The sequence below is a fragment of the Suillus subaureus genome (assembly GCF_016647635.1).
Source record: "Suillus subaureus strain MN1 chromosome Unknown BJ212scaffold_41, whole genome shotgun sequence".
Lineage (NCBI taxonomy): Eukaryota > Fungi > Basidiomycota > Agaricomycetes > Boletales > Suillaceae > Suillus > Suillus subaureus.
Window position 1 is genome coordinate 82,793 of NW_024538597.1, and position 13,314 is coordinate 96,106.

Here is a 13,314-nt window from a genome sequence, read left to right on the forward strand (position 1 = left end):
TATCATCGTCGGGATCAGACAGATGAACTATCAACGCAGTAAAGTACTATGATGTACCAAATTAAAATCATAAATTTTTGTATTTTTCGCGTCTTTTTCAGATTCTACCTATTTTTGCGTGTTAGAGATCGATGATCATCGCGATGCCCGAGCTAGATCACTGAATGGTGTTAAGCACATGAGAACGAGACAAGACAATAAGGTCCTACCCGAAAGCAGCATCGATGCAAGCCTTTACATCTTTGTAGCTCACAACGAGACAGCTCTGTTCATCGCGGGAAACGAGCATAATACGTTCGTCTGTGCCAGCGTCAAGCTAGGAAGAGCATGAGAAGTTTTTCCAAGCAAATAAGTGAGGAGCACCTTATTCAAACAAGCTAAGACATGCGAAAGATTGATGACTGGATTGCTGTTCTCGTCCACTTGGTGAAAGACGTAGTCTCGGAATAGCTTGATGATGTATCTGTCGCCCGTTTCAGACCAACGAGGCTCACGGGCGAACCTAAAACCAAGCTTGAGATGCTCTGTTCAGATTGAGCAGTGGTAAACGCACACGGGTCGCTCATTAATAAAACCAAATTTGCAAAGAAGGCGAACCAAACGCCCGTTTTCGAGCTCACTCATGAGTTCAGCTTCAAGCCTGTTGACGGAACTAAGTTGTCGTATGAGCATCGGCACAAGCGTAAATTTCTTTCATTTACCTATGCATATCGTCCATTTCATGGAGTAATCGATTCGTTCCGATCATGTCGATTACTTGTGTGATATTCTGAGAAACGATGAGACGCAGGCTATACCGATAATGGGAAAGACAAACCTTGTGTGGACCTGGTTTAGAGATCAAATAAAGAGCAAGAGCCTTCACGTCACCAGAGTATTGGCGACTCAGCATGTCAAGTGCTTTAGGGAGTGTGTTCATGGCTGCGATATTATTACAGCAGAGAGCAAACACAAGACGGCCAAACATTGTGAGGTCCTCTTGTTGGGCGATCGCGGTGTCCTGGCGGGGATCGTACATCAGAACGTCTGCGATACCGCACGAGCCAATGCGAATTCTGCGCGCAGATATAAGATGAATCAGATACGAGGTCAGAGAGCACACCTGTCATTGCCAGTGACCATTATTTTGGTTGCGTCAACCATGCGTACTGCGAGGCCCGCTTCGTGCACTACTTTGATGGCGCTGGCAATTTGAATCATATACGACCATAAAGTCGCCTCAGGTAATGCTGCTGAGAAGGTTGAGAGACGGCCATGCTGAAATACCGGCGGCTTCTGTTTGATGTGCATTTCAAAGAGAGTTTGAGCATTCGGATAGTATTCATACGCGACCACCAAAGCTGATTTACGTCTGTCAGCGCGAGAGAAGTAAAATAGGAGTTCGGCGTACAATTATCGTTGAATGCACGAGTAGTGAATGCTTCGCGGACACGAACAATACTTGGATGCTCGACACGCGACCACATTTCAATAGCTCCAAATGCAGCTTGGTGCATCAATCTGAAATCTGCACAAGTCAACGATGCGGAGTAAATATCCTCGGTATAACAAACTTTCGACACGACGAAGAGCATATGATACACCATCGTTGGAACTAGTTGCGCGATAGACGGTAGAGTACCAACTGAAGAACTTGCGCCGCTCTGTGACTGAAGGTTCAAGAAGAGCTAGAGAATGATACCCCTGGAGTTCATCAGGTAGGTTGTGTCCAGGTAATGGGACCAGTTGTGAGGCTTCTGAGCGTTTGTGCAGCTCCTCGCGAATTACATCGGAGACAAAATGCGTCGAGGGAAAGGCATTTGGAGTAGGGTGCGAGTAGAGATGATAATCCAACTATACACAATAAAAGTAACACATCCTTCCACGCAGACTGGCAGGGGAAGCTTACAGGTTGCCTGACAAACGTAGCCTGTTGAGATTGATAGAAATTGCCCATTGGTGAGGCATGGTCGTCATAATCCACCTACAGTAGTTATAAGTCTAGTGAAAAGATATATAAGGACAGATTCGCACCTGCTGATACTGATTGACTAACTGATGCTCCAATGTTTGAGGTGTTTGATTGGAGACAGAGTTTCCATAATCATCGTATTCGTCATGATTTGGATAAAAGGTTGAAGGCGAGAGACTACACAGATGTCAGTAGTCGTAGCGTAATGTATAGGGGACGTACGAAGGAGTGAATGGAGACGCCGAGGTCGGGGATGGAGTTGCAATGGCATGAAAAGGTGCCTTTGGCACAAACACTGGAGCGTTGACGGCCTGCGCAGAAAGTGAAGCAGGAAGAGGTGATTCTGGACGTGGCCTAGAGACATTATGAGCGCTCAAGGCAGTCAAAGATCGAAAACCCTCCGCACGAATTGTTTGAACCTTCAACCTGAAGAACCTTGAGAAAAGGTATATACTATGAGACTAGGACTGCACATACCGGTGGGTGATAATAGATACAACCTTTGTCTTGATAACGACAAGATCTGCATGGCACATTCAAATACTACTTCGCGGCTGAAGAGTTGATTTTACCCATAAATCAATATATTCCTACACTGACGCTGGGGAGAATCTGATGAACCGGGTCAAATTGTGTGTGGATATTGCATCAATCGAAGGTACTACCTCTCTTGGCCTGTAATTTAGCCTTGTCATCATGTTCTGCCGGATTGACAATCTTGATGGCAGAACTTGAGGACTGTGGCCTTGGGCTTGAGAAATAGGCCATAGGAACCTCCAGGTTGCTGCCGCCAGGTGATGTTTGCCGATCAACGGAATCCGAGCGCTGGCAAGCAGTGCCAAGCAACCTTTGCCTCATGAATCAGGGTTAGGGTTATGACATACTGTAGATATGCAACTGTGCGCCACAAATACTGTGATAATACGGCGTGGTATGCCTGCAACAAATTATTCAACTTTAAGCTTCTTGCACTCTGTCTTATGACTCTCATCCCTCTCCCCGGCTGGTTCAGAATGCACTGATGATATGACTGGAGATGGACTGCGCTTGCGCTTGATGCCCTCCTTATTTCCCCCTTGTTTGGTGCTTTGCTTTGCAAACATAGCCTCAATACCGTCTTTGCGCATCGCAACGGGCTGGATAAAGGTGGGAGACTCGGCACCAACTTTTCCGACTTCCTTTGGAACTTGATAGCTGCATATAACTATCAGTGCTCGAGATACAATCAAGGGAGAAAAGAGCACACCATATTAGGCCCCCAGCCGGTCGTAACAGATTGCCGAGTTCGGCGGCCCAAGCATTTGAACTTGTATCGAGCCACTTAGTGACATCGGCGTCAGATGTAAGAATAACAGGTTGGCGGTCGTGCAGCCAACTAAGTGATGTGCTGGCGCTCGTTGTAATTATAGCAAAAACATAATTTGGAATGGTTTCGTCTTCGAGCCGTCAGTGTTGAGGGCGGGTAGTGTCCGGTGGTCAGCGATGATGCGCACCTGAGACGTGATAAAGTCCAGCCATAAGCATCACCTTCCCATCAGCATATTTCGTGAAGTGAGGAAGCTTGGCCTTGCCCTTTGTCTGCCACTCGTAGTACCTAATGGAGGATTAGTTCCAGGACCATTTCGAATTGCAAACGCGTACCCCTGGCTAACAACAACACAGCGATTACTGCTTCGGTATTTGTTCCACATCCCTGCGCCTTCCATGATGCTTTCCGAGCGTGCATTGATGGCTTGTTGACTTTTCGCATGAACTTTACCATAAGGGATGCCCCATCGCATGGTCTGCATTTGAAGGTCGGGTGAAGAAGCGTTACACCTGCGAATAACAGGCGCCAGAGAGTTTGGTGCAATGTTGTAGTGGGGCTGTAATTCAGGATGCATCTCATGGTTTGCCTTCGGTGGCGTTGAACACAGAACTCACCACGAAATCGTCTTCGTTCACCCATTCACCAATTTCAAGATTGGGATATCCGGGTAAAGCGCGTATTTCAGTACGCTAGTTACGTTAAAACAGCTGAAGCAAGGTACGATAGAAACTGACCTGCAGACCTAGGGCATATCGTCCACACATGGTTGGTTGACTTGCAATAGGAGGTGGGCTTGGTCAGCAGAAGCAAACTCATGATCGGTGCTTGCCGTAGTACCTACAGTTAGGTCGCAGTTAAGACTGTTGCACCTGCCAGGTTGCCATGGACCGACTAGCGTCACAGTCAGATCCACCAAGCTCATCGACATTCCCGACCGCTGGGTTTCAGGGTAGAGCTACGGAGTCGTCAGACAAGTCAATACAACCTCCTGCCAATTGTAACTCGATACACAAATTCTCTGCGTTCAATAAGTTCATTTTATACGAGAACAAACTACGCTTCTATATCGTCGCATCTAACGCCTCTGATTCGCGTCACCGGATTGTCAAGATTGACCGCACCTCACAAACTGACGTTGCTATTATCGAAGACGACACCGACTACAGCGGCAAGCAAATGAGCAACATGCTCAAGATGCTGGAGGATGGTAACAAGGGATCTGGTGGGCTTGGCAAGGCACGCATAATATTTGGAATTGCAGGTACGCTACACCAGCGCGTTTATCATAAGTCGCTGACCAGACCAAGGATTCGTGAAGTTCACGGCTGGGTGGTACATGATCGTCATATCAAAGCGTTCTGTTGTGGCACTTCTTGGTGGCCACTATTTGTACCATTGCGAGAACACAGAGATGATACCTGTTCCATCCAATCACAAGATTGAGCGCCCTGCCGAGGAGCAGCGCCTTGTGAGTATGTTTAAGCAAGTTGATATGTCGAAGAACTTTTACTTCAGGTGGGCAATATCCAAGCGCCCGAGCTCTCCTAATTAGTACCATCATGCCTCAATCTAGTTACTCATACGATATCACTTCTACGCTTCAAAATAACCTCACCAAGCCCGAGCGTTTCAACGGTACCAGATGGTCCTTCAATGATCGATATGTTTGGAATTTTCACATGATCGCTGCACCTCTCAAGGATTCTCCCGCCACTAGCGTCCGGCGTCCATGGCTACTGTCACTCATACATGGACATGTAGACCAAGCTAGTAAGTGCATTGGCCTTTTACGCTACCTGTATCGCGATGCTCAGTACGGCACCAGAACTTACTGTACTTGGGCGTGTAGTCTTTGTAACGCTTATTGCTCGTCGATCGCGCCATTATGCTGGAGCTCGATATTTGACACGCGGTGTCAATGAAGAGGTACGGACCCAGTATATTAAATAATCCTTTTCCCTCAAGTATTTGCCTAGGGAAATGTTGCAAACGAGGTTGAGACCGAGCAAATTGTATCAGAAGCACTAACGACACCATTTTACTTCCCCCCTGCCGGTCCCTCAACAGGCGAATATCAACGTCGGCCAAGCCCTCAGTATACCAGTTACGTTCAGGTACGGGCCAACGCATCATGCGATCTGTCATGGTTCTTACATCAGTCGCACATTCTTAGTACAGGGGCAGCATTCCCATATACTGGACGCAGGAAACTACTAGCATGACTCCCCGACCGCCCATTGAAAGTATGTCCGCTGTGACAATCAACTTACCTTTATCTTGACCCATCCCAAGTCAGCGTTGTAGATCCCTTCTATGTCGCTGCATCCCGTCATTTCGACGACCTTTTTGCACGATATGGCGCGCCAATCACAGTCCTCAACCTCATCAAGCGGCGAGAGCCGCAGCCACGCGAATCGAAGTTGTTAGATGAGTATACTCAATGCGTCAAATATTTGAACCAATTTCTGCCGGATGAGTACAAGATGGTTTATCGGGCTTGGGACATGTCACGGGCATACAAAGAGTACGACTTTCATGCAATTTTGGAGCTGCGCTGTCTCAATATGACTGTAGGAAGACACAAGATGTTATAAGCTACCTCGAGGACATAGCGGAGGTATCTATTCAGATGACTGGTTTCTTTCATTCCGGTGTGGAACCACTCGCTCATTGTCTCGATAATGGCAACTTGTGTGTATTACACTCGTCTTTTTCAAATGTCATATTGACCTTGTCATTCCCAGTGAAGAGAACGAACATTACCGTCGTTCCATCTTGCTGCAGAATGGTGTATGCCGCACAAACTGTGTTGACTGCCTGGATCGTACGAATGCAGCACAATTTGTTTTCGGGAAGCGTGCTCTGGGTCACCAGTTGTATGCCCTCGGTGTTGTTGCCAGCCCAAACCTCCCATTCGATTCAGATGCGGTGAACATGTTGACTGAAATGTATCATGACCATGGAGATAGTTCAGTGTACCATGTAACTTGTGTTAGGCATCACTGATATTTGGTTTAGCCATCGCGCTGCAGTATACCGGCAGTGCACTTGTGAATCGGGTAGAGACATATCGCAGGATGCCTCACTGGAATAGTCACTCAAGGGACATCATCGAAAACATCCGCCGTTTTTATGCCAACTCTCTTCTTGGTACCTACTTGTCTTGAACTCACCCACCCATAACTGACAAGTTCCTCTAGACGCAGACAAACAAGCAGCAATTAATCTCTTTCTTGGCGTGGCAGCTGAACGCAGCTTGGTGCTTCCTCCGAAGCGTGGTCAGTACCAGAAATGGTTCCAGAAGCGGCATCTCCAAGTGTTGTACGATGTGATGGAGTGCTCGTCAGCGTTGTGTGACTTTGTCAACGTCGGCGGAGAGTTTTGGGCGGAGTACTACCGACCGCTCTTATTTACTTCACTAGGAAAGCACTTTGCGTACTCCATGAATAGCACATTGAAGCTACCAGGGTGAGCAGTGCTGTACAGTGGCGGAATTGTTGCTAATTTGCCTGTCATCAACCACAGGAAGACTCTGAAGGATATTGCTTACAGTCCATTTCTCCCTCACAGTACTCGTCCAACACACCATCCACGGTGCGTATTCGACTTAGTCTATGGTATTTCATGCAAACTGTTTTCCAGGCTCATGGCTGGAGTTCGTCGTTGGATCGGCACGTATCCTTCGTCTCAGCACGGGTTTTCCAAGAAGGCATTGAGCTCCAAACAAGAGGTGCTGAAATCAGACCTACCTTCCACTGATGACCCTCGTTCATCAGCTGCGCTTGTCAAGAGGTTGTTGCATCCAGACGTGCCAGTTGAAGAGCAAACAGAGTATCTGAAGTAAGTTTGTCTGGATTATGATAGAGACAGTAGCTAAGCTTATTTTCAGATATGTTGATCAGTGCTTTGCTTTGCTAGAGGCATGTAATGATGAAGCAGAGCCTGAAGACAAAGAAATATATGAAAGGTTTGTCAGAAAGTCAAAAGGTTTTGTAGAGGAGGGTAATTCACTTGACACTTATGTTACTTACATTAGAAGTATGGAGGTGGAGGATGCAGGTACTTATGGAGAGGACTTAGTGGCCACTTATGAACAATGGCTGGGATAGACAATGTTGATTGTTGTAATCTGGAAAATTGGGGTTGCTATATAGCACTACATAGTGTGCATCAGGGAATGTTTTAACTGCTAGGGCTGTTCACTGTATGGTATTGGTATACTGTAGGCTTTAGGCAATAGCATGTGCAATTTATGGGTATTCCATGTTGTACCTGCACCCACACCTAGCAAAACCATACCTGTGTGGTTGGGTATGGGTTTGAGTATGGACCCATGGGTATTGGGGTGTAGGGTCTAAGATTATATTTGTCACAGTTGACTCTATTATCCCTTGATTGCTGTGATGTGACTCATACCTTTTCTTTGATCATATGACTCAATATTGTATCATTCTATCTTCTTTTCTCATTGGAAAAATATCATTGTATTCTGTACAGACCTGCCCTAAAGCAATATCTGTTGTGTTGGAATCTGAGAGTTCTGAGACAAGGAAGACTGATGGATCTGACCAAGGTATGGACAATGAGTGAGAGGTATGAGCACAAGCTGAAAAGGGACAAAGGGCAAGTGATGCAGTGACATTGGCTTGCATCCTACTTTATTTTCTGTTTTTTTTTAATACATCATTGTTGTCAACATACTTACCTTTAAAACACCAGTAGTAGCATCCTAGCATCTCAGTTCTTTCCAAGATACTGAGATGTGAGTAGGAATTTGTCACTTATACCATACAATGTCTAATGTGATGTAGTGTACTTGTTTCATAGGTAGACAAACCCTTAACAGAGTTCTTTCCAAGACACTGAGATTGTACTTGTTTCATAGACTCCTGATCCCTTCTGCTCTTCTTATCACTGCATGTTGTACCTATATACAGTGGTTCAAAAAAGTGTCTGAATGTTTATGCATTTTCAAGTAATTGGATAATAGCAAGCCAGCACCTGAGTATAATATAAAGGCATAGGGACATGTCTGAAAGTCTTACATCATGGTTAGAATCTGAGACATATGGTGTGGGAACTAGACCATCTATGGGCAAGATATGTTAATTCATTTGGACACTTTTTTGACTTTATATTCAAATCATAAAATCAGATCATTCACACATAATATTAATGGAAGTGGTGCCATAATAACAATTTGGTCTGATTTTAATATTATTTGAATATATAAACTCACAAAACATCAAGAACTTAAACATAATCATCATAAACCCATTGCCTCTGCTCAAAAGGATAATATCCTTATTCTCTGCTCCTCTGGTTTATCTATAAGGCAAATTGCTTCCAAAATTGGTCCTAGCCAGTCTACTATTGCTACAGTCATACAGCAGAGCTGTCATATCCCATATACCAGACATAGATCCCATCATATTCCCACGCTTTCTGGACCTATTTCCAGACCCCATATCAGACTCATTCCTAGATCCCCTATCCTATCCACCCTATGCACATTCCATCTAGCAAGACATCTGGACTTTACCTCCTCTCAGATTCCGGACTACATCCACCACCTCACACATCTCAGTCCTGTTTCTGCCCTGCCTTCCAGATCCTCAGATCTCTGGACCTATTCCCACCCTCCATCCGAGATCCTGCACCTATCCCCATTTAGGCATCTCCACCTTCCCAGTTCTTGGTTATCTCTGTTTCTGTCTTGCTAATTGATCCTTGTATGAGTCTTCATCTCTGAGTTCATTTACTTATGTTCCATCTTACTTACCAATGTGTTTCCACATGCTCATACATAGCCTTACTCTGTTGCTTACTGATCCCCTCAGATATTCTCCAGTATACAGTGACTCAAAAAAGTATCTCAATGTTTGTGACTTTTTGTGTAATTGCTATATTATGAGCTAGAGTGTGAGAATATGACTAAGCCATAGGGATGTGTGGGAAAGCTCTGCTTCCAAGTTTTATGTTTGATCCCTCTAGCATGAGAAAATTATGTCATGAAGTGAAGATATGGTTGATTTAATTTGGTGACTCATTGAGACACTTTTTTGACTTTCAGTTTGACCAACACAATCTCTATAATTCTGGTACTTGGTGTTTCCTCCTGTTGCTCTAATTACTTCTGCCACTCTTCTATGCATACTATCTATCAATTTGCGGCATTCCTCATCAACAATATTGCCCCACCCTGCTGCAACTCTCTCCCACAGCTGAAATAGCCCCTATTGTTATTATCATCAGCTTTTCTAATCTGTATACCAGGCAGATTGCTACTAAAACTGGTCTGAGCAGGGTTGCTATCATTAGGATCATAAAAAAGTCATTCCAGATAAGAAAAATATCAAATTAAATTGTCCTTTCAAGCTTACATCATATATCAAAAAATCTCTTGTTCATAATATTCCAACTAGGCAGGCTGCCAATGCTACTCAAGCCACCAAATTCATTAATTACATCATCTACACTGCTCTCTCCACTTAAATAGTCAGGGGTACTCTTAAGGCAGCCAATCTTAAAGCTGTAAACAGGCAGAAAAGCCTTTCCTGTCTTCAGCCTATATAGGAAGGAGATTAGCCTTTGCTTTAAAGCCTCAATATTGGACTGTTGAGGACTGGAATAGGGCTACCTGGTCAGATGAGACAAAAATCAATAGGATGGGGCCAGATAGCTAGGACTATATGTAATGAAATGCAGAAGAACTACTAGAAGCAAGAAAGGTCAAGAAAATACCAAAGTATGGAGTAGTGTCATATCCCACAATCAGGACCCACGTTCCATCATATTCCCATGCCTTCTGAGCCTACATCTGGACCACACTTCATATCCAACTCATTCCCAGATCCCCTTCTGCTGTGTGCTCCACACCTCAGCAGGATTGACTATGCTCTGGATTTACCCCTGAGCTCTGGACCATTGGATCTCCACTGCTAGCCTGAACCATAACCCCCTGTCCCATCCACCCTATGTACACTCCATCCAGCAAGACATCCAGACTTCACCTCATCTTGGATTCTGGACTCTATCCACCTTCTCATATCCTGGTCCTGTATCCACCTTGTCTTCCGGATCCCCAGATCTCTGGACCTCCAGATATTAACTCCGGACCTATTCCCACCCTCTGTCCAATATCCTGCGCCTATCCCCATTTGGGCATTCTCTGCCTTCTGGCTTTCAGATACCTCTTCTTCTGTCTTGCTTATTGATCCTTGTACAAGTCTTCATCTCTGAGTTCATTTAGTTATGTTCTGTCTTACTTACTAATGTGTTTCCACATGCTCATACATAGCCTTGCTCCTTTGCTTATTGATCCCCTCAGATAGTCTCCAGTATATAACCCCTGTAGATACTCCTGTAGTTTCCTTAGTTTGAATATCAACTTAGACTTGCCCAATCCTCTCTTGGACTTTGGTCCGCCTAAGTCTGTCCTACCCATCAGGCCTAGGGATTGATTCCCTAGGCCGGAGCTCCACCTTTCTGGCACTTACCCTCTTTCTGGACTTAGGTCCAATCCCTGTCTCTCCAACTCTACCTTAGGGTAGTCTACCTCTGTTTGTTTCTACATTGGACAAAGTCCAATGTAGCCCCTATTCCTTCTGGACCTCCAGACCTCCTGTCCTTCAGATGTTCTGCCCTCCATACCTCCAGACATCCTGTCCTCCTGTCCTCCTGTCCTCCTGACCTTCGGACCTCCTATCCTTCCATCCTGTTTCCTGTAGAAGTATTACCTTGCAGTGGGAACTCTCCTGAGCACTTCCTGTGTTCCTCCAGAACTCTCCTGTGCTCCTCTGGACATTTCCTGCACTCCTTTGGAAGTCCTCTAGCGCTCTCCAGCAGAGTAGCCAGCCTCCGGAAGTCCTCTGGACTTCATTGGACCATCATCAGACCTTATACAAAATGAAGGGCACATACTTGGGTAAGGGGCACAGTGTATGAGCTGAGGCCAAGCCCCTCTGAGTCAGTCTCTCTCCCCCTTGAGCAACATGGTTCTTAACAAGTAGGAAACTTGATGGTATGGTGTTGTATGAGGTGGAATGGAGTAGGAATTCTCTGTGAGGTGCGGGGGAGGATGAATGCAAAGCAGCACGTTTCAATTTTGGAAAAGTATCTACTCAGAAGCATGCAAGAATCAAGAATTAATGAAGAAAACATTACCTTCTAACAAGACAATGACCCTAAGCATACTTCAAGTTGACCATAAAATGGTTTGAAAACTATGGTATCAGTGTTCTATCATGGCAAGTCCAGTTCTCAGACCTCAACCCCATTAAACAGCCCTGGTAATTACTCAAGATATCACTTGCAGTCTATCAAGATCCTCAATAGGGGTTATTTCAGCTGTGGGAGAGAGTTGCAGCAGAGTGGGGCAATATTGTTGATGAGGAATGCCTCAAATTGATAGATAGTATGCATAGAAGAGTGGCAGAAGTAATTAGAGCAACAGGAGGAAACTACCAAGTACCAGAATTATAGAGATTGTGTTGGTCAAACTGAAAGTCAAAAAAGTGTCTCAATGAGTCACCAAATTAAATCAACCATATCTTCACTTCATGACATAATTTTCTCATGCTAGAGGGATCAAACATAAAACTTGGAAGCAGAGCTTTCCCACACATCCCTATGGCTTAGTCATATTCTCACACTCTAGCTCATAATATAGCAATTACACAAAAAGTCACAAACATTGAGATACTTTTTTGAGCCACTGTATACTGGAGAATATCTGAGGGGATCAGTAAGCAACAGAGTAAGACTATGTATGAGCATGTGGAAACACATTGGTAAGTAAGATGGAACATAAGTAAATGAACTCGGAGATGAAGACTCATACAAGGATCAATCAGCAAGACAGAAACAGAGATAACCAAGAACTGGGAAGGTGGAGATGCCTAAATGGGGATAGGTGCAGGATCTTGGATGGAGGGTGGGAATAGGTCCAGAGATAGTACAGTTAATATCTGGAGGTCCAGAGATCTGGGGATCTGGAAGCCAGGGCAGAAACGGGACTGAGATATGTGAGGCAGTAGATGTAGTCCAGAATCCAAGAGGAGGTAAAGTCCGGATGTCTTGCTGGATGGAATGTGCATAGGGTGGACAGGATAGGGGTGTATGGATCAGGCTAGTAGTAAAGATCCAGAGGTCCAGAGCTCAGGGGTAATTCCATAGCAGATCTAATCCTGCTTAGATATGCAGCACACAGCAGAAGGGGATCTGGGAATGAGTCAGATATGGGGTCTGGAAATAGGTCCAGAAAGTGTGGGAATATGATGGGATCTATGTCTGGCATACAGGATATGACATCTAGGTACTGACTGGACAAGTGGATATGGCTAATCTGGATGAAGTCTGAACTAGAACCTGACACAGGATAGACTACCCCAAGGTAGAGCTAGAGATATACAGTAAGCAACAAAACTGTTGCAATGTTTGTATGAGATTGATTACTCTGGCTATATTATTACAGGGATGGCAGCTATGAAAATGTGGATCAGAGCAATATTGTAGCCCTACATCCAGGCTACAATAGTTGTACTACATTGAGGATGTGAAAACATTTCCTTAAAAGGATATAAGCAATTTACTACATGGTATGCATTGTAATGGTTTTGTTGCTGATATTTGTAAATATTGAAATCTTATCAATAGACATCAGTTATGTTATTTAGTATGTCTTATAATGTTATGTGACATGTAAAAGGGTCAATATGATATAAACAAAGCCAAATGTTGAACTTTCTCAACATTCATCATCATGAAAGCCCTCTCTGCTGACCAAACCAACCAAATCCTTGATTTTAACCAATCTACAAGGGAGATCTCACATGTGACTAGTGTACACCATAGTACCATTATCAGAATTCACTCTGAACTTCATTCTGACCTTCAAAAGTCCTCTGGTGGTTGTCCTTTGGTCCTTTCCTCCCCCAATATTCAGCATGCTATTTGGTTAATCAGTACAGACAGGGCTGAAAATGTCACTTAAGTCACAAGAGCACTTCAGGATATCAAGAACCAGCCTATGTCCTCTCAGACAACCCATCAT

General features: G+C 44.7%; 3 protein-coding genes across 3 annotated transcripts; 1 reads left to right on the forward strand and 2 right to left on the reverse strand.

The window, feature by feature from the left end:
- Nucleotides 1-125: 125 nt before the first annotated feature.
- On the reverse strand, nucleotides 126-2,933 carry BJ212DRAFT_726510 (uncharacterized protein). The gene is made up of 15 exons (XM_041343922.1): nucleotides 2,617-2,933; nucleotides 2,524-2,563; nucleotides 2,429-2,474; nucleotides 2,358-2,377; nucleotides 2,174-2,305; nucleotides 2,014-2,128; nucleotides 1,889-1,963; nucleotides 1,554-1,833; nucleotides 1,391-1,507; nucleotides 1,103-1,340; nucleotides 818-1,055; nucleotides 702-769; nucleotides 554-640; nucleotides 364-502; nucleotides 126-316 (listed from the first exon to the last, which is right to left on the reverse strand). The coding sequence occupies exons 1-15, from the start codon at nucleotides 2,807-2,809 to the stop codon at nucleotides 206-208; spliced, it is 1,899 nt and encodes a 632-aa protein (XP_041188252.1). The 5' UTR covers nucleotides 2,810-2,933; the 3' UTR covers nucleotides 126-205.
- Nucleotides 2,766-4,085, reverse strand: BJ212DRAFT_1436834 (uncharacterized protein). Its single transcript, XM_041337734.1, has 6 exons — nucleotides 3,995-4,085; nucleotides 3,875-3,949; nucleotides 3,593-3,816; nucleotides 3,445-3,545; nucleotides 3,198-3,387; nucleotides 2,766-3,145 (listed from the first exon to the last, which is right to left on the reverse strand). The coding sequence occupies exons 1-6, from the start codon at nucleotides 4,022-4,024 to the stop codon at nucleotides 2,899-2,901; spliced, it is 867 nt and encodes a 288-aa protein (XP_041188253.1). The 5' UTR covers nucleotides 4,025-4,085; the 3' UTR covers nucleotides 2,766-2,898.
- Nucleotides 4,086-7,561, forward strand: BJ212DRAFT_1385561 (SacI homology domain-containing protein). Its single transcript, XM_041336804.1, has 13 exons — nucleotides 4,086-4,521; nucleotides 4,568-4,775; nucleotides 4,834-5,030; nucleotides 5,086-5,186; nucleotides 5,237-5,374; nucleotides 5,434-5,503; nucleotides 5,553-5,784; nucleotides 5,835-5,951; nucleotides 6,005-6,228; nucleotides 6,279-6,410; nucleotides 6,461-6,728; nucleotides 6,786-7,100; nucleotides 7,150-7,561. Exons 1-13 carry the CDS (start codon nucleotides 4,143-4,145, stop codon nucleotides 7,367-7,369), a joined length of 2,601 nt encoding a protein of 866 aa, XP_041188254.1. The 5' UTR covers nucleotides 4,086-4,142; the 3' UTR covers nucleotides 7,370-7,561.
- The last annotated feature ends 5,753 nt before the right edge of the window (nucleotides 7,562-13,314 follow it).

What these genes read in the sequence shown, in the direction of transcription:
- BJ212DRAFT_1436834 (XM_041337734.1), bottom strand. Translation starts at nt 4,024, where the DNA reads ATGTGTGGACGATATGCCCTAGGTCTGCAG. An exon ending in TGAACGAAGACGATTTCGTG is followed by an intron (nt 3,817 to 3,874) that starts GTGAGTTCTGTG and finishes CCTGAATTACAG; the next exon opens with CCCCACTACAACATTGCACC. An exon ending in CCGGCTGGGGGCCTAATATG is followed by an intron (nt 3,146 to 3,197) that starts GTGTGCTCTTTT and finishes AGTTATATGCAG; the next exon opens with CTATCAAGTTCCAAAGGAAG.
- BJ212DRAFT_1385561 (XM_041336804.1), top strand. Translation starts at nt 4,143, where the DNA reads ATGGACCGACTAGCGTCACAGTCAGATCCACCAAGCTCATCGACATTC. An exon ending in TCGAAGAACTTTTACTTCAG is followed by an intron (nt 4,776 to 4,833) that starts GTGGGCAATATC and finishes GCCTCAATCTAG; the next exon opens with TTACTCATACGATATCACTT. An exon ending in CACGCGGTGTCAATGAAGAG is followed by an intron (nt 5,187 to 5,236) that starts GTACGGACCCAG and finishes GTATTTGCCTAG; the next exon opens with GGAAATGTTGCAAACGAGGT.
- BJ212DRAFT_726510 (XM_041343922.1), bottom strand. Translation starts at nt 2,809, where the DNA reads ATGAGGCAAAGGTTGCTTGGCACTGCTTGCCAGCGCTCGGATTCCGTT. An exon ending in GTTGAAGGTTCAAACAATTC is followed by an intron (nt 2,306 to 2,357) that starts GTGCGGAGGGTT and finishes TAATGTCTCTAG; the next exon opens with GCCACGTCCAGAATCACCTC. An exon ending in TCTTAGCTTGTTTGAATAAG is followed by an intron (nt 317 to 363) that starts GTGCTCCTCACT and finishes TGCTCTTCCTAG; the next exon opens with CTTGACGCTGGCACAGACGA.